Here is a 23,060-nt window from a genome sequence, read left to right on the forward strand (position 1 = left end):
CAGGAACAGCGTGTCCTGAAAAAAAATTGAAACTTGAAGAATTATTTAAATTTTAAATTATTTTAGTTGTTAATATTTTATTGTAAAAGTAATACATGTTCAAAACGTGAAACTGAAAAAATACAGAAAATCATGAGGATGAAAATAAAAATCACTCAGGGGATAACCATTGTCAATAGTTTGGCAGATAATTTTCAATGAACTTTTTTTAGCACATTTACATAGTTTTAACAAAATTATGGCCTTAAATTATATATGTTTTATAGCCTGCTTTTTTTGTTTAGAATTAAATCCTTATTTCCTCATGTCCTTAGATATATTTATAAAACATAAAATTTTAGTAGCTATATACTCAATAATATTATGGATATTTAGATTAATTAATTTCATTAATTCATTTTTACTATGTCATATGGCATAATGTAACAGCAACTATTTACTTTGAAACACCCTTGTTTAAAAAGAAACCTGTAAATAGAAAAAGCTTAAAATATTCCTCACCACTACTAAGCGTCTTACTCTCTTAAGAAGGTTATTTACATTTGCTTACATAGATCTGGTTCAGGACTTTGCTTCATTACTCATTTATTTTTTTGTGTATGTAATGGTTTACATAAGTGAGTTTACAATCAGAGAATCAGCACTGCTTTCATATTAATAAAAGCAAACACAGACTAGTTTTTTAGATACCTAAAATACTGATTTGACTTTAGGTTTAATTAGTGATACACAATTGAAGGAACAAATTTTCTGGCTCCTGTCTTGCAAAAATAGAGTTCCTAGAAACTGTAACATATACATACAGAAGTAGTTTCTAATCCTGCAGGAGAGACGGATGAGTTAGTTGAGTAATGCAGGCTCTCCTTCCTCAGGATTGCAGAGTTCTAACATAAAATGAAATGTGTACCCCAGAATAAACTGGCTCAGGGTATTCTTATTGGAATTCAAATTTCTGTGCATTTTGACTTTTGAGTTATATCTGTGATGTAGGATTAAATGTGGCTTCAAAGCCCTCAGAGTGAAAACACAGATAATGGTATTGCAGTCACTATTTGAATCCCAGAGATAAGCTGCTTGTTGTATGGGCGTCTATGCTCAGACAAAATCAAAAAGACACAATATGGGTGACGGCTGAATTCCAGTTACTTGGTCTCTTCTCTGGATCCTCTGAGATATCAACTGTGCTGCTTCCAGAGTGGCTCCAAGCATCCAGCTGCACCTGTTCAGCTTCCCTGGAAATGCTGGGACTAGCCAGAAAACTTTTAGAAAAGAATTGGACCTATAAAATCAAAGCATATTATGAATCAGATGTAACATATATTATGGATATGTTTAATATCTAAGTTTTCTGGGATAAAATAAATGTAAAATCACCTCTTCCAGAAGAGAAAAGGAACTGTGAGGGGCGTGCAGGAAGGAGTTAAGAGAGAGAGGATCAACACGAAGGATGTACTCTGCATTAATCAATTCATAGCCTTGCTGCTTAGATTTTCTTTAGACTCTTCCAAATCTGTTCCTTCAGTAGTATTTTCCTGAGTACATTTCCTCAAAGTGTTAACTGTTAATCAGGTTTAGAAGTGGAGTCAAGACTAATTAAAATAAATATCTGTGCAGAATACTTGAATATCCATACCTAAATAATCAAATATTAAGAACATTACCGGCCAGGCGCGGTGGCTCAAGCCTGTAATCCCAGCACTTTGGGAGGCCGAGGCGGGTGGATCACGAGGTCAAGAGATCGAGACCATCCTGGTCAACATGGTGAAACCCTGTCTCTACTAAAAATACAAAAAACTAGCTGGGCATGGTGGTGCGTGCCTGTAATCCCAGCTACTCAGGAGGCTGAGGCAGGAGAATTGCCTGAGCCCAGGAGGTGGAGGTTGCGGTGAGCCAAGATCGCGCCATTGCACTCCAGCCTGGGTGACAAGAGCGAAACTCCATCTCAAAAAAAAAAAAAAAAGAACATTACCGAGGTAAATTTATAAAAGTCTTACCTTAGAGAGAATCCTAACTTCTTAAATAATCTCTTTAATAATACTTTATTTTACTTTTGGCCAAATTAAGTATGGTTTCACATTTTAGGACATAAAATTGATCTTTATAACAAACTACACAATGCAGTTTTAATTTTTCTCAACTCATTTCTTGAATTCAAAAATCATTTGTTTCTAATTAAATGGAGTGCTTGCCAGGATCTGGGAAAAGGGGAAATAAGGAATGATTTTTCAATGGCTATAAAGTTTTTGTCATGCAAAAGAAATAAATTCTAGCGATTTGCCGTACGACATCGTATCTACAGTTGAGGGGATGATATTGTGCGCTGAAAATATGTTAAGAAGATATGTTTTTTTGTTAGGTGTTCTAAACACCCTCCTCCCAAAAAATACACACACATATACACCCAAAAAATACACACACATATACACCAAAGAACACAAGGACACTTTTGGAGGTGATGGATTGATTTGGTTCCTTGCTTGTGGTAATAGTATCATGAGGTGTGCATATTTCCAAACTCATCAAGATGTATATTTCATTTTTTAAAGCTAATTTTTTAGAGACAAGGTCTCACTATGCTGCCCAGGCTGGAGTGCAGTGGCACAGTCACAAATCACTGCAGCCCTGAACTCCTGGGCCCAAGCAGCCTCTTGAGTGGCTGAGACTATGGGCATGCAGCACCACACCCAGCTAATTTTTTTTTTTTAAGACTCAGGATATCACTATGTTGCCCAGGCTGGCCTCAAGATATCCTCCCTTGTCAGCCTTTCAAAGTGCTAGGATTACAGGAATGAGCCACCATACCCAGATAAGATGTATATTTTAAATGTGCATAATTTTTATATGTCAATTATATCTTGGTAATATCAAAAATTCATTACAAGCTTTTTACTTACCCAGATAATACTTTCAGAATTTGAGTAGAAGTAGTTAATTTTCCTCATCCTGTTACTATAAATTCTCTCTCCTGGCCAGGCGTGGTGGCTCATGCCTGTACTCCCAAAAATTTGGGCGGCCAAGGCGGGCAGATCACGAGGTCAAGAGATTGAGACCATCCTGGCCAACATGGTGAAACCTTGTCTCTACTAAAAATACAAAAATTAGCTGGGTGTGGTGGTGCGTGGTGTCGCTCACCTGTAATCCCAGCTACTCGAGAGGCTAAGGCAGGAGAATCACTTGAACCCGGGAGGCAGAGGTTGCAGGGAGCCAAGATTGTGCCACTGCACTTCAGCCTGGCGACAGAGTGAGACTCCATCTCAAAAAGAAGAAAAAAAAAATTATCTCTCCTTCTTTATATGCTATCTAAAAAGTTAAATAAATGTCTGTCAAAAAATTAGCTATTTCCTTTCAATTTTCATTTACAATGCATGCAATATACTTTTTTTCTATGTGTAGACTAATACCTATAGTTGGGTAGTTGTGTGTGTACTGATATCAGACAAAGGTCAATCCTTAGTATTCATGTTCCTGAAACAATGTATTTACATTAGTGTTTTGTTTGTAGAATGTATATAATATGAGCTGTTTCTACTTAAAATAATTCTCTGTCTTGCTTGTGAAAATTTGCTTCAAGTATTTTTGTCACAAATTTGTCATAAGATTTTGTTTTCTTGTTTTAAGTGAATGAACACTGGCTATTCCATGATGACTGTACAGTGGAAAGGTTCTGTGACTCCCCTGATGGTGTGATGCTCTGTGGCAGTCATGATGGACGAGAGGTGTATGCCGTGACCCATGACCTGACTCCCACCGAAGCCTGGATTATGCAATTCAAGGTGAAAATGTTGTGATCTTGATTATATAAACAAACGTACATTAGCAATATAACAAAAGTATCATAGAGTCTAGTATTTCATTGACTTAGTATATACTTTGAAAAGTAAATTTCCTATTAAAGTAATATACAACTCAAATTGCTTAATGATTAAAAGTATTTTATTTCTGAACTATTTCAAGTTGAAACCTTTATAAGAGTAAATAGGTTTCTGCTCAGGATGAAATACTGATAGAGAAAAATATCAACAATAAAAATGTAGGATACTGATTATAACTCCCCGAGTTAAATCATTATATGACTTAGGCAATTTGTTTCATCAAGAGAAGATTAAAGCTATAATGCTTATTTCTACTTTTTTCTAAAAGGACATTTGGATGTTACTGGAGAAATGAAATTATAGCAAACAAAGGCATGATTACCATTAGTGCCAACATCAACTTTGGCTAATATTTTTGCCAAGATTTTATATGAACCAATTTATCCTGTCTACCTAAATCCCACTGTATTAAAAACAATGTCACTTATAGCTATCATCAACAATGAAAGGTGCTGTGCCTTCTTTAAACTACCTTCAGTTATCACTTCATCTTACCTGCAGTTGAAAGTGATGTATTGAGAGTCACAAATTGTCCAACAAAATAGTAAAATAGTACAAAATAAATTGTCATAACTTGTACAACGAAATAGTAAAATTCATAAAGCTGTTAGCAGTTCTTCTTGGTTAAATATTCTACCAAACAGAAGTACCAGAACATTAACACAACTAACAATTTGGAGGAGTGAGCCCGGGCCTTCGAAGGCTTTCAGCCAGCATGGCAGAAGCACAGGTCTGAGTTTCTCTCCAAATCCCCTACACAATGTATTTGGCACTTTCGATAATTTGTTACCTGGGGCAATCATGGTAACTTCCTCTGTCCATTTACAGAACAAATAATGAATCTGAAAATACAGGATAGATGTAGTGCTGCATATAACAAGTGATCAGCAGCTTTTTTGCTGCCATGTCCTTGGAGCAGAATCATATAATACAGTTTTAATACCTTGATCTTGCTTTTCTGTTTATTAGATCTCTGTTGGATGTAAGGTGTCTGAAAAAATTGCCCAGAATCAAATTCATGTGCAGTATTCTACTGACTTCGGTGTGAGCTGGAATTATCTGGTCCCTCAGTGCTTACCTGCTGACCCAAAATGCTCTGGAAGTGTTTCTCAGCCATCTGTGTTCTTTCCAACTAAAGGGTGGAAAAGGATTACCTACCCACTTCCTGAAAGCTTAGTGGGAAAGTAAGTAGAAAACAAAAACTAAGCCTGGTTCCAAGCATTCAGAAGTCCATTGGGTACACTGTTGTTAGCTTGAAATTATGTGTATTTGTGGGTAAAGTGCTTTCTTCCTCCCTAACTCTAAAGGTCCTCTAATTGGTGACTTTCATTGTAACTTCCATGATGAGCTAACCTCTGACCTCAACTTGTAATCCTCAGACTTGGCAAAATGGGCTTTCACAGACTCTTCTATTTTCTATACCTCGGTCTTCAAATGGGGACAGAACAATAGTGATGGCCTGGGAGCCAGACAAAAAGATGTACCCTACCTTCTCAACCTTGTAGACTGTGGACCACTGTGCATGATATACTTTCCACATTATTGCCTTATCAATCCGTGATAGACAGAGCCAGAAACAAATCCTAACTCATCATGCTATTTCTACAAGCGTGACTTATGGGGTCTATTTTTCTCTTATCAAAACATTATATTCTGCTCCTGCTGTGAGAGGTAATTAGCCTGGACCAGGGATGAGCAGAGGTGATTAAACCTTGCTCTGCAAAGTCTGGGGATATATTGATTTAAGGCAATTCAAAAGTTTTATCTTCTACTTTAAAATTAGGGGGAAAGATACACAAAAGAAAATAACAGGTGCACCTCAACTGTTAATCAGATAGTCTGAGTGAATGAAGAAAATTCTTGTAAAACATACAGAGGCTTTGAATAAAGTGCTTACACACAGATTTCCCAGTGTCCCATAGATATTATTATGACCACTCATAGTTTTCTGGAATGTATCTAAAGAGCTTATTCAATTTGCATACTAAGGAACTAAATCGGGATGCTTTCAGCTGCAAGGAACAGAAAACCCAATTCAAACGGGCTCAAAATTTGTTATGTCTATAATGAACGATCCAAAGATAAGTGAACTCTAGGGTTGGTTGATTTGTAAATTGAACAGTGTCTTCAGGGACACTGTTCTTTCTTATTCTCTCAAGAGAATATCTGCTGTCCACAGCACTGGTGCCATACTTAGCTCTCTCCGGCTGGTTTTGCTATGAACATGAGATGGTAGCCAGAGAACTGGGGCAGGATGCTGCCATACTGACATCCAATGAGAAAGAAAGACAGTTGCTTTTTGTTCTAAGACAGCCAGAGCAAGCACCACCTTGCATCCCATTGGTACCAATTAGCCACTCAATAGTTACAGAAGTGGTATTACAATGATTATTTCATGGATTATCTGGGGTGAAATGGATGCTGGGGAACCACCATGATGTTCATCGTGACTCACTTTCCCCTCCCATTCTCTCTCTTTTTGTAATAATGAGGCAGAAGTTACATTCAGTAAAATACATACATCTCAATTGTTCATATCAGTGAGTTTTTACTGTTGTGTAACCCATGTAACCACCACATAAAACAAGATATAGAACATTTATATCACCCCTAGAAAGTTCCTTCATGCACTTTGGACTCTTTAAACCAAAATGGTGTGGCATATTTTAATATAAGCATAATTATGAGGCTTGCTTTTTCTCCCCCAGAAGACAGAGAAAAACAAAGATGAAATTAAAATCTCAGAGAAAATGTCCTTTAATATAACCCTTTCAAAATTGTTTTCTAATTAGCGTAGTTACTCTGAGAATACTGATTGTCTTCAGGGAGTTTAGAAAATGCTTCTTCCCCACCGCCTGAGGGCTGTGTGTCTGCTGACAAGGCTTTTGTCAAAGGCGTCACTCACCTTCTGCACAATTTCAGAAATGCAGTTAGTGAATCTAAATTGTGTCATGACCACGGAACTCCAGTTCAAAAGAAACCTGATTTATGAAAGTTACAGATTTGTATTTTTAAACATTTCTATCTCTTGACACAGGGATTCCACTGATTTTAATTATGTTGTATAAATTTGCTCAGATACTCTAAAATTTAAATAAAACCAGCTTGAAAGTTCCATTGCTAGAAAGACAAGAGTGGTCAGAAAACATTTTTTATTAACCCATTTCATCTAGTGAGTGTCTTAAATGTTTTTCTCTTGAGTACTGAATACACATGCAGGACAATGGACCTAAATAACGTTAACTTTTGTTTTTCACTCCTTTGCTTTTGTATTGTCAATAGTCCAGTAAGGTTTAGGTTCTATCAGAAGTACTCAGATATGCAGTGGGCAATCGATAATTTCTACCTGGGCCCTGGATGCTTGGACAATTGCAGGGGCCATGGAGATTGTTTAAGGGAACAGTGCATCTGCGATCCGGGATACTCAGGGCCAAACTGCTACTTGACCCACACTCTGAAGGTAAGGCTAAAGCCCTGAACAGAAGCACTACTCACATCATGGGCCATGCCTGAGAACCAACTTATGTATGAGACATAATACGTAACAATGTCCTTTGAGTCCCTCAGGAAATAAATCATTTGAATCGAAACTTTTAAAATGTCATGTTTCCTAAGTATAAGAATGTTAGGATCAAGTTCTAATACAGTTTATCCAGTTCATAAAATGAGCCAGATTGTATGAATTACAAATGATAAACACTCTGGGTTTCTTTTTATTTTTTACTTAAGCAGACTCTTAATTTAATTTAAAGTCAATATTAAGCCTTTTTTAACTTCACTTTTTCAGTTGATGTACTATTTGAAGGAGGCTATTATTGTTATTGTTGTTGTTGTTGTTGTTATAAAATAAGCCAAATAATACAGACACATTATCACAGAAGACCAAATGTTCAAAAAGGCCTAAACAGTATCTGAATTTTTGTTTAGAAAATTCTATGTTCTGATTTGTTGACTGCTGAAGTATGGTTGTGCATTAAGAATGGAAAGGTCACTTCTGAAAGCTTTATCTATTATATCATTATTTAATATGCAAAGCAAATACGGTTACCCAATACATTTACCATATATGCATTCTAATTCTGTGAATAAACATAGTACATTTGTCATTACAATAACAGAAAAATGACTAGGCTTAAAAAAGCAAAATTCCTAGTGATTGAAATCCAACATATGAGAGGCAACAATATAAACAAAACCTGTTCTGTCATTTGTGTTTGTTCTAATACCTCAACTATGGAATTGAACATTTTTTAAATAAAATTGGAACACTGCTCATTTCTGTCTGAAGATATAAGTACATTAATAACAAATGAGGTTACCACGTGATAATCATAGCTTTATATGCCACAGGTAATTAATAAATTTTTGAAAATCTAATTTCATTCATGAGCACTCAAATTTTATTAGTATTCCTCAGTTGGATAAGAAATTGTACAAATCTATAAATTATAAACCCTGATTAAAATCTTCTCATGAGAGTTTCATGGTTAACCATGCATTTCTTCTAATACTTGTTTTCTTACCAACCTTCAATTATAAAATGTATTCACTTGCTATCCATTAGTGAGTGAAGTCAGACTGACATTTGTCTGTATGTCTTTACTATAGAATTGATTATCTTCTAAGCTTGTGAAAAAGAAGCTCTCTTTAAATCATTTTAAGTACACAGTAAGATAGAACTCTCCTTAAAAAATGAAAATATATAGGTTTTTCTGTATACAGTTATTGTAATTGCAATGATAACAAATTGCCTTTATGATATCTTTTCATCATTTTTAAAAACAAGAAAAAATGTGTCTCTACCTAATAATAATCTGTATTATGGCCAAAATGAAAGTACTGAGGATAGAATGAATGGGGAAATTAAAACCTTGACTATGAGGAGATAAGTAAATTTTACATAAAATGTAGCCATGAACCTTTATACACTCTATGAAAAACAGATTTTCTGGTTGTCAGTCATTCTTAGTTAAAAGAATAAACTGGAGACCCAGGGAAAAATACTTTATTCTAGATTTTGAGTACTTCTCATCGCCCTGCAACTTGGCCCTGATAAACAGGCGAAACATCTTTCTAACTGCCTTCTAAGGTTTACTTTCTTTTGACTTTATATAGAGAACTTTGGTTTCAAGTGTCCCTGCCTAGCCATATAGACCGTCAAGGTTCACTCTGTGCTAGAAGCTAAAGGATCCTGGCTGCCTAAAGTAGCCTCCAAAGTGAGGGCACACACACCAGGACAATCCTTTCGGGAATGCTGGGGGGAAGTGCCGGATTGCATGTTTGTATTTTATCTTATTCCTTTCAAATTTCCTTTTTCTGGCATGTTTCATAATATACAGTATAGTAGTACTTTTATATACTGTATAAATAAATACACATATTTGGGGGTATATGCTTAAGTAACTTTTTACAGATAGAAGTGTAATTATAGTTCGGCTGGGCATGGTGGCTCATGCCTGTTATTCCAGCACTCTGGGAGGCCGAGGTGGTGAGATCACTTGAGGTCAGGAATTTGAGACCAGCCTGGCCAACATGGTGAAGCCCCATCTCTACTAGAAATACAAAAATTAGCCGGCTGTGGTAGCACACACCTGTAATCCTAGCTACTCAGGTGGCTGAGGCATGACAGTTGCTTGAACCCAGGAGGCAGAGGCCACAGTGAACCGAGATAACGACGCTGCACTCCAGCCCAGGTGTTAGAGCAAGACGTCATTTCAAAAAGTAAAACCTTGCTATAGTTGACTTGACAATTATTTTAAATTTCAATTATAAATATTATTTGAGCAGTTTAAATGATTTTCAGTATATGATAGAAAAGAACATTGTGGAGATAGTCTGCTGTTTCTTTAAACAACTTTGGAAAAGCATTTGAAATCAGCTCTATTTTTTAAATATATTTTATTGCACTTTAGGTTCTGGGGTACATGTGCAGAACATGTAAGATTGTTGCGTAGGTACATACATGGCAATATGGTTTGCTGCCTCCATCCCCGTCACCTGTATCTGGCATTTCTCCCCATGTTATCCCTCCCCAACTCCCTACCCCCCATTGTCCCTAAGCTCTATTTTTTTAAGTCCAAGATATCACTCTGTATTGTCTTAAATATTCCATAGCTATCTAAAATTGTTTTTTAACCACATCTTGCTTATTTTTTTCCCAGACTTTCCTGAAGGAACGCTTTGACAGTGAAGAAATCAAACCTGACTTATGGATGTCCTTAGAAGGCGGAAGTACTTGCACTGAGTGCGGAATTCTTGCTGAGAACACTGCACTCTATTTTGGGGGATCCACTGTGAGACAAGCAATTACACAAGATTTGGATCTTCGAGGTGCAAAGTAAGTCAATTTCTTGTTATTTCTATTACAACATAGCAAATTGGTCCCAAAACAAGGAACACTTGTATGGAAGAAATTATCTGGGACTTGAGTAGAGTATGTGTTCTAATGAACTATTCTGATAGATAATATGTGCTTGCATTCAGGTTCCTGCAATACTGGGGGCGCATCGGTAGTGAGAACAACATGACCTCTTGCCATCGTCCCATCTGCCGAAAAGAAGGCGTGCTGTTGGACTTCTCTACTGATGGAGGCATGTTTCAGAGGTGTAAACCACACCTCAGAGTAGATTCCCAAATTCCATCCAACACCCTCAGAAAAGTCTTTGCAAACCTTTGCTGACTTCACAGTTTGAATGGTGAAACTCACAAAGAAACAGCTACAGATCTTGTTTGTATTACGTGTTCCTTACAAGTTATGCAAAAAGGGAACAAGAGAGAAATCACATTAAAAAATACAGTTCAAACTTTATGAATAAGGAAAACAAACTGTATGCTTTACTGAAGCTTGATTATAAGTGATACCGTTAAGACATACATATTGTCTGATTTTCCAAGGAAAAGATCTTTTTAAAACTTTTTAAAGCATTTTTAAAAGCTTCTATGTAAATAACCATGCAATAAATGCTGTAGAGAAGCTATAGAAATCTTGAAAAATTGTGAAAAAAGTCTGATTTTGTGAGCTTGTCATGGAGTATTTTAATAGAATTGTTTTGTTATTTTGAAGTAGCTAAAACCAGACCAGTAATACCATCGCGTCTTTAGAAAAATCTCTTTAGCAGATAGATATCATTCTTGATAACTAGCTGATTAACAGATGACCCTAAAGTATTTGAAGGTATTTGAAGGATATTTTCTTATTTAAACATCCCACCTACAGTTTTATCAAGCAAGAAGAGATAAACTTTATACTAGTTCCAATAATTACAAATTGCATAAAATTACAATAACTATATTTTAATACTAATAGCTGTTGTCTAGAAACATGTAAAACATGGGTATGCCTCATTATTTGTGAGAAATAAGAATAAAGAAGTAAATAAAGCAAAACATAACTAATTTTTCAGTTTTTATTTTGGCCAACTCTTTTGAAATATCTTTCCCCTCATATCATCAGCCTCATACAAAAATGTTTATAAATACTAAATACCTAACATCAAAGTCAGCAAAATCAATTGTTATTTCTTTGAAAATTTCGTTGAAAATCTCTTTGGGAAATTCATAGTGTCTGAAGTATACTGGTGGTTGATAAGGGGGAAGGAGATTCTAGATTTATTGCTATTTTGGTATATTTGTTATTATAGGAATAACCTGGACTTTGCTCCATGAGATGGATTACCAGAAATATATTTCTGTGAGACATGACTACATACTTCTTCCTGAAGATGCCCTCACCAACACAACTCGACTTCGCTGGTGGCAGCCCTTTGTGATCAGCAACGGAATTGTGGTCTCGGGGGTGGAGCGTGCTCAGTGGGCACTGGACAACATTTTGATTGGTGGAGCAGAAATCAACCCCAGCCAATTGGTGGACACTTTTGATGATGGTAAGAAACAAGACATTGAACAATTTTCTTTCCTATGAGCCTTTCTGTTTATGTCTTCAGATACATTAGCACATGAAAACCATTTATAAGAGTGCCTAGCACATACTCCTGTTCGGCAACTGTTAGCTGTTATTTTGCCCAGTGGTTTATAAATCTTCAAAGTTGGCTGCCTGTGGAAATGTCAACTGAGAATTCAATAAATCCTGTTAAAGGCAAAATGTCTAGCTTTAAATATAATTTGAAATTTCAGTACCCCAAAATAATTTTAGTTTCTTTAGTAATTAATGTGTCACAGAAATACTTAATGCACTGGCTGACAAAGTCTATCAAGAACTTTTCAGTGGTAAGTTACCTAAACTAGCAATTACATTTTAAAAGTATGGTCATAACTATACTAGCATTTAATAGTCTTGTCTAAGTTTGATTTCTCACATTGGATTTATGCATTATCCCAGTTAAATAAAATAAAAATCAATCCTAAAGAGTAAGCAGAAAGCTAGTAGAGCATAAACATTTAAGGACTTCAACAATAAATCAGTCCATTCAAGAGAATAACATGCCATATTGCTTCCAATTTTCCTTAACAGAAGGCACTTCCCATGAAGAAAACTGGAGTTTTTACCCTAATGCTGTAAGGACAGCAGGATTCTGTGGCAATCCATCCTTCCACCTCTACTGGCCAAATAAAAAGAAGGACAAGACTCACAATGCTCTCTCCTCCCGAGAACTCATTATACAGCCAGGATACATGATGCAGTTTAAAGTAAGCAAAACTGGCTTTTTAAAACAGAAAGTAGCATTGCATTTGGGGGCTGTGGTGGGGGGAATGTTTTTTCAGACAACTATAAGGAAATGACTAATATTATTTATTAAAAGAGACTTAGTGTTATGAATAAAAAGAGGTCATCTTTTGCAAAGACCTTTATTTAAGTATGATTATTTGAGGATAGATAAAATCCCTGAAAATGTTGGGGCATAGCAAGAAATGTAACTATTAGACTGGCACAAAAGTAATTGCAGGCTGGGTGCAGTGGCTTATGCCTGTGATCCAGAACTTTGGGAGGCTGCAGCGAGGGGATCACTTGAGGCCAGGAGTTCAAGACCAACCTGGCCAACATGGTGAAACCTCATCTCTACAAAAATAAAATAAAATACAAAAAAGCTAGTCATGGTAGTGCACACTTGTAATCCCAGCTATTCAGGAGGCTAAGAAACAAGAATTGCTGAAACCTGAGAGGCAGAGGTTGCAGTGAACCGAGATCACACCACTGCACTCCAGACTGGGCAACAGAACAAGGCTCTGTTCCAAAAAAAAAAAGGAATTGCAGTTTTATGTCATTAAAAGTAATGGCAAAATTCACAATTACTTTTACACAAACCAAATACATTCTATTTCATCTATGTCATCTAGATTTCAGTCTCCCTAACCTTGTAAATAAAAAAGTCAAATAGGAAACTCTACCTACTTCTAGCACTCTGCAACACTATCTCCTTTTTATGTTGCATAATTCTCTCTGTCCTTTCCCTTCCTCTCTCTCTCTGCCTCTTTCTCTTACTCCATGCCTGTTATGTGCATTGAGCCATTTGTTTCTCCATCTATTTTTTTCAGTGTATCTTTCTATTTTCTTGTGTCTCTGACTTCATATGCCTGTACTACATTAGTCCAGTTGGAACTTCATAAACCCTCAAAGAATTAAGGAAGACTCTCAAATCTTTTAAACTGAATATTTATTCGTATAGAATGGAAGTGAAGATAAAACAAATACTTAATAGACGCTTTTAAAGGCAAAGCAATATCAATTGATGTGTCTTTGTTACACACCTGTAATCCCAGCACTTTGGGAGGCTGAGGAGGGAGGATCTCTTGAGGCCAAGAATTCAAGACTAGCCTGGGAAACATAGCAAAATCCCTATCTCTACAAAAAAATACAGGATAAAAAATTAGCCGGGCATGGTGGCATGTACCTGTAGTCCTAGCTGCTCAAGAGGCTGAGGCACAAGAATCACTCAAGTCCATGAGTTGGAGGTTACAGTGAACTGTGATCCCACCACTGCACTCCAGTCAGGGCAACAGAACAAGACCCTATCTCTCTCTCTCTCTCTCTCTCTCTCTCTCTCTCTCTCACACACACACACACACACACACACACACACACACAAAGTCATTACAGAAATGCATTGTATTACTAGGTCATTTTAAAGACATCAGTTATTCTAATACCCTATTTTGATGTACTACAATAACAGTTAATAGTAAGAATCTTTATTAGCAGAGATAAAAATGTATTTGCTTTTTACCTCAGCTCTATGTTAAACTCTCCTTCAGAAACTGGAGGGTAAGGCAAGCTCCCCAAATGCTACCACTCCTTTGGGACTATTTTTGACTTTGTGATATGAAGGAGTGTTAGACCACCTCTACTTCTAAGCTATGTTCCTTAAGAGTGAAGATTTTCCCTCTGCCAGGTTCACGTTGTGGCCCAGATCAAAGGCATTAAATTTGATTGAGTTGATTGGAGCCTCCTCTTTTGTTACTTCTGTAACAGAAGTAACTGAACTGAAGAGACTAGGTCTCTCTTTGTCTAACCAAGGCAATTTCTTTAGGGAAAAAAAAGAGAGAGTTTATTCTTAAAAATTTAGTAAAGTATCACTAAAACTGCACACTTAAAAGTCACCAGGAACTTACCGTACCCACCATCAACAGCTTTTGCAAATTCCCCGTCTTCCCTTTCCTCTGTTCACCCTTTGACAGTGTTATTCTTGCCCTCTCCAACCTGTGGAATTCTCTTTCCCCTAGGCTTCTGGCTTCTCTACTGATCCTCCTTTTACTTCTTTGATATCTACTATCTTTTAGCTTTTCTCCCCTCAGCCTTCTAAATGTCAGCATTTCTCAATACGTATCAACTTTCTTCTCTCTCCATAGACATTCTCACCATCAGGAATGGTATCCAATCATCTTGCTTCAAGTATCATGTCTTGAAGAGCAAATCTCAAATCTGCATATCCAACCTTGACTGGCTCCCTAACAATTAATTCAATATTTTAAATAGCCCCTACACATTTCTACACCTTCACACATTGGCACCTCAGTTGAAGGTGTCTAATGGTACCCTTAATATCTTCCCTCACCATACCAACTCCTCTTTCTGATTTTCCTGTTTCTGTTGATGGCACCACCATTCACCTAGTATCTAGCTTGAAATATTCAACTAGTCTGATTTTTCACTTTTCCTGTCTAATCAGTGACTGCATCCTTTGAATTCTACTTTCCAATGTTCCCAGTATCCATCCTATCTTCTCTGTTTGCACCCACCTCCATTCTGGCCCTACCCACCTCCGTTCTGGCCCTAACTAAACCAACAGTTAACTAAGTACTCTTCACTCCTAATCTGTCTCTCTCCACTCCTGTCTTTGACATCACAGTCAGATTGATCTGACTCAAAGCAGAGCTCTAAGCAGCCCATCATTCCACTGCTGAGAAACCTTTAATGACTCTCCACTGCTTATCAAATTAAGGTCAAACACCTTAGGCTACACCTTCTAGTCTGCCAAATTCAGTCATTCTAACTTCATCTCTGAATAGTTCATATACTCTACACTTAGACCAAAACATGCTCTTTGCTGTTTCTAGAGCACAGCATGTGCCACTGTGATTCCCTGCTTTGTCTTCACTCACACTCTTTCTTTCACCTAAATGTCTTTTTCCTATCTCTACTTCTCATGCTCTTCCCAGTCTTCAGGGGCAGCTCACCTATACCCTGATTATTTCCTAATCCATTTAATCAAATACCGTCTCCTTTGAAGCACCACGGTGTTTTATTTGTATCTTTTACGATTCCCACTATCATTGTGCTTCTTAGTCTCTCTCTGAATTTAGAGTTGTTTTATTCATAACTGTATGGCCTGAAATTGTTAGCACTCATCTTCCCTAGGATCAGGGCTAAAATAGGACTTGATTAAATAGGTAATTAGGACTTAAATTGGAATCACCAAATTTGTATGGCCTTTATGTAGTATTGATCATTCAAACATTTAATTACATATAATATGGAAAGTTTTCATTCATATGAAAATACAGAAAACCCCAAGAATGGATATCAAGTGATTAAAATTGCTGCTTTTAATTCCAAGTAAAAATTTAATAGTAACGTCAAGAAAGTTAGGATGTCAATGAAAATGTTTTGAATCAGTGATACTTTCCGTTTCTGTCTATAAATTCTGCTAATGTTACTTTCTTTTTGGTCAATTTATCTTACCCAGATTTGTGATTAATGCATTATACTAACAGAAACTTCTAAAACCTAAATTTTCATCTCCATGCAAAATTGCAAGTTTTTAACACAATTTAAAAGAAGGTATTCTTGGTATCCCAGCAGGCTGCTCTGTAAAAGCTTCTCTGAATATTACTGATCAGAGTAATAATGGAGAGGGAAGGGATTTTTAATTAATGGGATTCAGTATCATCTAATCTTACCTGTGTATTGATTGTTTATGTTTGTTTTAGATTGTGGTGGGTTGTGAAGCCACTTCTTGTGGTGATCTTCATTCCGTAATGTTGGAATACACTAAGGATGCAAGGTTTGTGAAATAATTTTTAACATTTTCTCCAAACTTGAATATCCAATCCAAATGGTTATCTGCTTTTTAAGGTGACTGCTTACAGAGGAATAACCTTGTATCTTAAAAGGTGCAGTTCATGCATATTTTTATGTAAATTCCATTTGTACAAAATATATATATGTGTCTTATATTCAAAATTTTCCTTCAAACCAAAAAAACCATTTTCATGCAAGGATGCCACCAAGAAACTTTATATTTTAATTTTTTTCAAAATGAAGCACTGCATTTGTCCTCTGAGTAGAACTCTCTTATTCATGTTACTTATTTTCAACTACCTCTAACAAAAAGTTTAATCAATGAATGATCTGAATATGCTTCAGCCAAAGTCTCCTTTCTGAAGTATATTAGCAGTATTGAATAAAAGTCTGACATAGGTTAGTTACCTTATTAGGGTTGATAGCCTTCCCACTATCACCTTTAAAAAACTAATTACATTAAGATTGGGGAGACAGACAATTTTGTCAGTCAATTCCAGGTATATTCCTAGTAACAATGTCAGTAGGAAGAATCCACCAGAATTCATCACCATGCATCATATTATTTTATTCTGTTGTCTGTGTGCTTTTAAAGAGTCAGAATATGTCTTATAAGAAAATACTTTTAATTTTTTAATAATCTGTAATTATAAATGTGTATAAGAAACAGGAAACTCCCATAAAAATACTTCAATGTAACCCATCCGCAAAGCATTACCTTGACATTAGGCAAATTATTTGTTTCTTTTACAATTTGTCTAACGAAGCTTTTTTGGTTTTTGCAGATCCGATTCCTGGCAGCTTGTACAGACCCAGTGCCTTCCTTCGTCTTCGAACAGCATTGGCTGCTCCCCCTTCCAGTTCCATGAAGCCACCATCTACAACTCTGTCAACAGCTCAAGCTGGAAGAGAATCACTATCCAGCTGCCTGACCATGTCTCCTCCAGGTAGGTTGCTAATTAAGGTACGCTTTGTGAAATTATCTGGCCTCTCTACAGAGTTCATGCAGTGAGCTGAAAACAACTGACAGTGTGAGCCAGAGCTTCACATGCAGCCCTGGCGCCCTCTCCCAGCTTCTCTCCATCCTCTCACCAAGCCATGCCCCCAAATGGCAACTGCATGTCCCAGGAGGAGATTGGAGTTTGTTTGTTTGTAAATGATTCAGAGATCTCAGATTTCCCTTGACTTAATACCATAGCATGTACCAAACTCAGTCACAGGCCCTGAATGACAGACCCCAATCCAAGACTGGCAGTGGCACCGGTTCTGCCTCAGTGTTCTCCCAAAGGCTGCGCTCCTCATCCAGATACAAATAACAGCTGGGGTGTGCGGGGCTGTCAGGTTACACAAAGCTCGGGATAAATACAATGGAGTGCAGTCTTCCTAGAGCAGCATTCAGTTTACTCAAAGATTTGGGAAACGATTAAACCTCTCTAGGAAAAATGGACACAGATTTATGATGGACTAGAACAGGAAATTCACATGAAATTTTCAGGGAAGATACAAGCTTCCAGAATGGCATTTTGGGTTATACTCCCAGAGTGTGAGAAATACAAGTTCTCTCACCTCTGCCAGCAGGGTTCTTCAGGAAGACGTTTGTGAACTTTTCAAAAAGGGACTTTTCTCACAAACAGTCCCCTTTCCCAGAGGCGAGAGCCAGGATGCAGCCATGAAAGTAACAACCTACCGAATTCCTTCTGCTCTCTGTGGTTTTTTAGTGCGACACAGTTCCGCTGGATCCAGAAGGGAGAAGAAACTGAGAAGCAAAGCTGGGCAATTGACCATGTGTACATTGGAGAGGCTTGCCCCAAGCTCTGCAGCGGGCACGGATACTGCACGGCCGGAGCCATCTGCATCTGCGACGAGAGCTTCCAAGGTCTGAATCCCAGGCTGTTGACTTTGATACAGGAGACCACGAGGTTCTCCTCATCTTAACACGTACACAAAAGTCCACTAGGAAATGGATAGAAACTCCAGCCTGAGGGATCTGAGATTCATGACACACTCCTTGGTCACTCCTAATTTATCTGTGGGACAAATTATCGAGCATAGCTTTATGCAACGTTCCTGAAGGCATTTTTTAAAATATAGAATTGAAATCCACTCCAGACATTCTATAAATACAAATGTATAAGCATATAAATCCAGATATGCTAAATTGGGTTATGGTATAGTACCTCGCATTCTCCATCTTTCATATAACTCCCTGCCCCCGTCCACAGCCTCAGCACTTAATTTTCCACTTCTGGGCCTCTTTCCTTCCTGGCCTAGCTGCCTGTGCCTACAAACTTTACCGGTATCTGTCCTTCCTCAGCCTCTTCCAGCAGCAGCTGCCACTCTTCTCCAAAGATGTAGCTGACACCTCAAGATGTTCTGGTTTCTAGGTCACTGTGACACACACACACACACACACACACACACACACACACACACCTTTTATGACTCAAAGAAATACATCTTCATTGCTTGAGTTTCTAGAGGCTGAGTATACATCCATGGCAGAGTATCTACTCGACTCCTCAGTTGTAGGAAATTGCTCTGTTGGTCTGTTAGAAGGTCTGTAGGCCAGCTTTCCTTCGATCCAATGTTTCTAACAGGTTTCAGCCTCTGTCATTACAAAGTTCACTTTCCATAACTACCATTCTGTATCCTTAGAGCTTAATACTTGGCCAATAGCAATGCTAATAAATCTGAATGAATCCTTACACTATCTTATGCTTTATTATTTACATAGTATACAGCAACTTATTCTTCAGTCACTTATCTGTGATATCCTCGTCAGTTATATATGGTTAATGGAATTATTCCCAGGTTATAGGTAAAGAAACTGAGACTCAGGGAGGCTCACTGAAATGCCTAAGGTCACACAGATGGCAGATGGCAGAAAGACCACTATTCAGGTGGTTCTTTCCAATCAGCCTTGCTGTCTCTTGTAGGTGAGAGATGTATCCAAAGGGAGCAGAGATACACAACTTCCCCCAGACATGCAATGTAAGAATCCATGTATTTGAATTCTGGAGTCGGATCTAATTAGATTTCTTGATTGATGCTGTTTCCTTGCATCCAAATCAAATGGATATGATTAATATAGACTGCTGCACATCTCTGATGTTAGAATTACTTAGCCATCTCCTTTCTCCTCTGGTATCACTGTCACTGAGACCGGCTGGGTCCCCATACTAACTGGAGAATTTTAACTCTAGGCAAATGAGTGAATCAAATGTCTCACAACGAGTCCTAGATGTCTGGAATTTGACCTTTCCCCTGAACCAACAGAACTGTGGCCTTTTACTTTTAAACTATTAAGGACATGTAACTTAAATCAAGGGGAAATGCAAGCACATACACATTTGCTAATATGTCTTCCTTAAATGCCAGTAATTCAGTACAGTGGTCTCCGAGAGACACTTCTAGTTTTATCATTATTTCTTTATCCCAGCTTTGTTACTGAATATCTTTGCTTTTATTTTCTTTCTTTCTATTTTTTTTTTCTGAGACGGAGTTTTCACTCTTGTTGCCCAGGCTGGAGTCCAGTGGCATGATAGCTCACTGGAACCTCCACTTCCTGAGTTCAAGTGATTGTTCTGCCTCAGCCTCCCAAGTAGCTGGGATTATAGGCATGTGCCACCACGCCCGGCTAAATTTTTTTGTATTTTTAATAGAGATGGGGTTTCACCATGTTGACCAGGCTGGACTAGAACTCCTGACCTCAGATGATCTTCCCGCCTTGGCCACTCAAAGTGCTGGGATTACAGGCATGAGCTACTGTGCTCTACCCATTACTGCGTATCTTATATGTGCTAAATATCGTTTTAGGTGCTGGAATCCAACAATGAATTAAAATATAGACTCTGCTCTCGAGAATAATCAAGTATACATTAAGCTGTATTTTCTACTACAAATCACGCTAGGAAAAAAGAAATCAGATAGGCTCTCATGCCAGGGTGAGAGCTCCCTACTGAGACCCACCATTGGTATACATTCAAGGCCTAGCCAGATGCTGTGGTATTTGAACAACAATTTCGCATGAAAAATACAGACATGAGCATTACATATTTTAGTAAACATTGACTCAAAGAAAATGAGATTGTTTTCTAACAATATAAGCCAATAATTGCCAAAGCAAAAGAAAAACTTTTATTTCTGGGAATCTCTACTTCGTATTTTACCATTCATTTTCTTTGCATTTTTTATTTATTTTTTACTGTAACAACATTCTTTTTTTGCTGGATTTTATTATATTTCTTTTTTTTAATACACTTTAAGTTCTGGAGTACATGTGCAGAACGTGCAGATTTGTTACATAGGTATTCACCTGCCATGGTGGTTTGCTGCACCCATCAACCAGTCATCTACATTAGATATTTCTCCAAATGCTATCCCGCCCGTAGCCCCCTACCCCATGACAGACCTCAGTGTGTAATGTTCCCCTCCCTGTGTCCATATGTTCTCATTGTTCAACTCCCACTTAGGAATGACAACATGCAGTATTTGGTTTTCTGTTCCTGTGTTAGTTTGCTGGAAATGATGGTTTCCAGCTTCATCTATGTCCCTGCAAAGGACATGAACTCATTCTTTTTTATGGCTGTATAGCATTCCATGGTATATATGTGCCACATTTTCTTTATCCAGTCTAACATTGATGGGCATTTGGGTTAGTTCCAAGTCTTTGCTATTGTGAATAGTACTGCAGTAAACTTACTTGTGCATGTGTCTTTATAGAAGAATGATTTATAATCCTTTGGGTATATACCCAGTAATGGGATTGCTGGGTCAAATGGTATTTCTGGTTCTAGGTCCTTGAGGAATCAACACACTGTCTCCCACAGTGGTTGAACTAATTTACACTCCCACCAGCACTGTAAAAGCATTCCTATTTCTCCACATCCTCTCCAGCATCTGGTTTTTTCCTGACTTTTTAATGATCGCCATTCTAACTGGCGTGAGATATTGTCTCACTGTGGTTTTGATTTGCATTTCTCTAATGACCAGTGATAATGAGCTTTTTAAAATATGTTTGTTGGCTGCATAAATGTCTTCTTTTATGAAATGTTTGTGCATATCCTTCACCAACTTTCTGATGGGGTTCTTTTCTTGTAAATGTGTTTAAGTTCCTTGTATTTTACCATTCTTACAGTAACAACAATGACTTAAATCTGAACTTGAATACTTGTTTTTAATCCTGAATGACTCTGGTTGGTCTAGTTAATTTCTGTGACTGTTCCTTTTCCTCTAGGTGATGATTGCTCTGTTTTCAGTCACGACCTTCCTACTTATATTAAAGATAATTTTGAGTCTGCAAGAGTCACTGAGGCAAACTGGGAGACCATTCAAGGTGGAGTCATAGGAAGTGGCTGTGGGCAGCTGGCCCCCTACGCCCATGGAGACTCACTGTACTTTAACGGCTGTCAGATCAGGCAAGCAGCTACCAAGCCTCTGGATCTCACTCGAGCAAGGTACCCAAACCTCCGTGTTGTAGTCCAGACATAAAATTAGTCACAAGCCTAGTGATTGTCCACTGTCTGTTAGATAGGGTCATGAACTTCATGGTACAGATGTCACTAAGCAGTGAATACCTATCATTTGAATTTGGGACAAGGAAGCATATATGTTTTCACAGCTCAGAATTATGCTTCACTTAAGTTTATTAGAGAATTGCTTTGTATTTCTTCACACGCAGTGGCTGAGTGGCGGTAATATAGGCATAAGCCCAGAGAAATCGCCAAATATTTTTTAAATGGTTAGGGATAATCTACATAGATAATTTAATGTTGAGCACAGGCAAGTATATAAATATAAATGTGTATGTGAAGTAAATTTGTAGCAATGCAAATATATGCCTATATTTAGCATACGTAAGTGTGATAAATAGAAATGTTGGATGGATGAATGGATAAGATCTTTAAAAATGTATGTGCTATCACAGCTAGAGGTTATTGCAGAGTAGAGTGGGCAGAGACCTTGCAAATGACTAGGGAAGTGATCAAAAAGTGATCAGAAAGACATAAGGAGAATTACATTTCCTTCCCTACCCAACCTTCCCAGCTTTGGCTGCCTTATACAGAGCAAACATATCTTTTTGTCTATATAAGTCAAGAAAACATTCTAAGGCTTAAAAAACGTTGCTAAGTATTATTCTAGAGTATTTCTTGAATGCTGAAAAGTGTTCAATAGCTATGAGGATATTTGAGAATTCGATGTGTTTATGAGAAGATAGTTTACTTGAAACCTTTCACTTTGGAAAACATAATAGCAGTGATGTATTTTCAGAGGCGGAAAGGCATGTTTGGGGGCCCTTAATATGATAAACAATGAAAATATAATAAAATTAATTCCTGTATGGAAACCATGATATAAGTTACATCTACCATCTTCTTTTTTTTTTTTTTTTTTTTTTTTTGGCCTACCGAAAGAGTATACTTAATATAGAGACAACCTGGTGTCTTCTGTAACACCACCATATACAGCTGCAACTAGGTGCTTAGTTAGCAATGGCACACTATGTTGTTTTAAATTTGTTTATGCGTTTATACATTTTTGAGTCTAGCTCTTTATTCCACCACCTACTTTAAATTGGGTACTCTGTTAATCATGAGTAATCTTATCAGGATTTATTTCCCATGCCTAAAAGCTCTATCTAGGACAAGGATGACAATGAAGAGCAAAATGTCATGTTGAACAGAACAATAGACATGGCTCAGAACCTGCATGTC

General features: G+C 37.4%; 1 protein-coding gene across 3 annotated transcripts in view; it reads left to right on the forward strand.

The window, feature by feature from the left end:
- RELN (reelin) overlaps window positions 1-23,060 on the forward strand; it is a 522,420-nt gene that overhangs the window by 486,417 nt on the left and 12,943 nt on the right. For all 3 annotated transcript variants that reach the window (XM_039472914.2, XM_039472915.2, XM_074379281.1), the window contains exons 51-61: window positions 3,619-3,773; window positions 4,842-5,056; window positions 7,155-7,332; window positions 10,034-10,209; window positions 10,356-10,462; window positions 11,513-11,755; window positions 12,343-12,518; window positions 16,257-16,330; window positions 17,133-17,294; window positions 18,066-18,223; window positions 21,584-21,803. In XM_039472914.2, the coding sequence (XP_039328848.2) occupies window positions 3,619-3,773; window positions 4,842-5,056; window positions 7,155-7,332; window positions 10,034-10,209; window positions 10,356-10,462; window positions 11,513-11,755; window positions 12,343-12,518; window positions 16,257-16,330; window positions 17,133-17,294; window positions 18,066-18,223; window positions 21,584-21,803 (1,864 nt within the window). The remainder of the gene's footprint in view (window positions 1-3,618; window positions 3,774-4,841; window positions 5,057-7,154; window positions 7,333-10,033; window positions 10,210-10,355; window positions 10,463-11,512; window positions 11,756-12,342; window positions 12,519-16,256; window positions 16,331-17,132; window positions 17,295-18,065; window positions 18,224-21,583; window positions 21,804-23,060) is intronic.

The sequence above is a fragment of the Saimiri boliviensis genome, chromosome 10 (genome assembly GCF_048565385.1).
Source record: "Saimiri boliviensis isolate mSaiBol1 chromosome 10, mSaiBol1.pri, whole genome shotgun sequence".
NCBI classification, from domain to species: Eukaryota; Metazoa; Chordata; class Mammalia; order Primates; family Cebidae; genus Saimiri; species Saimiri boliviensis.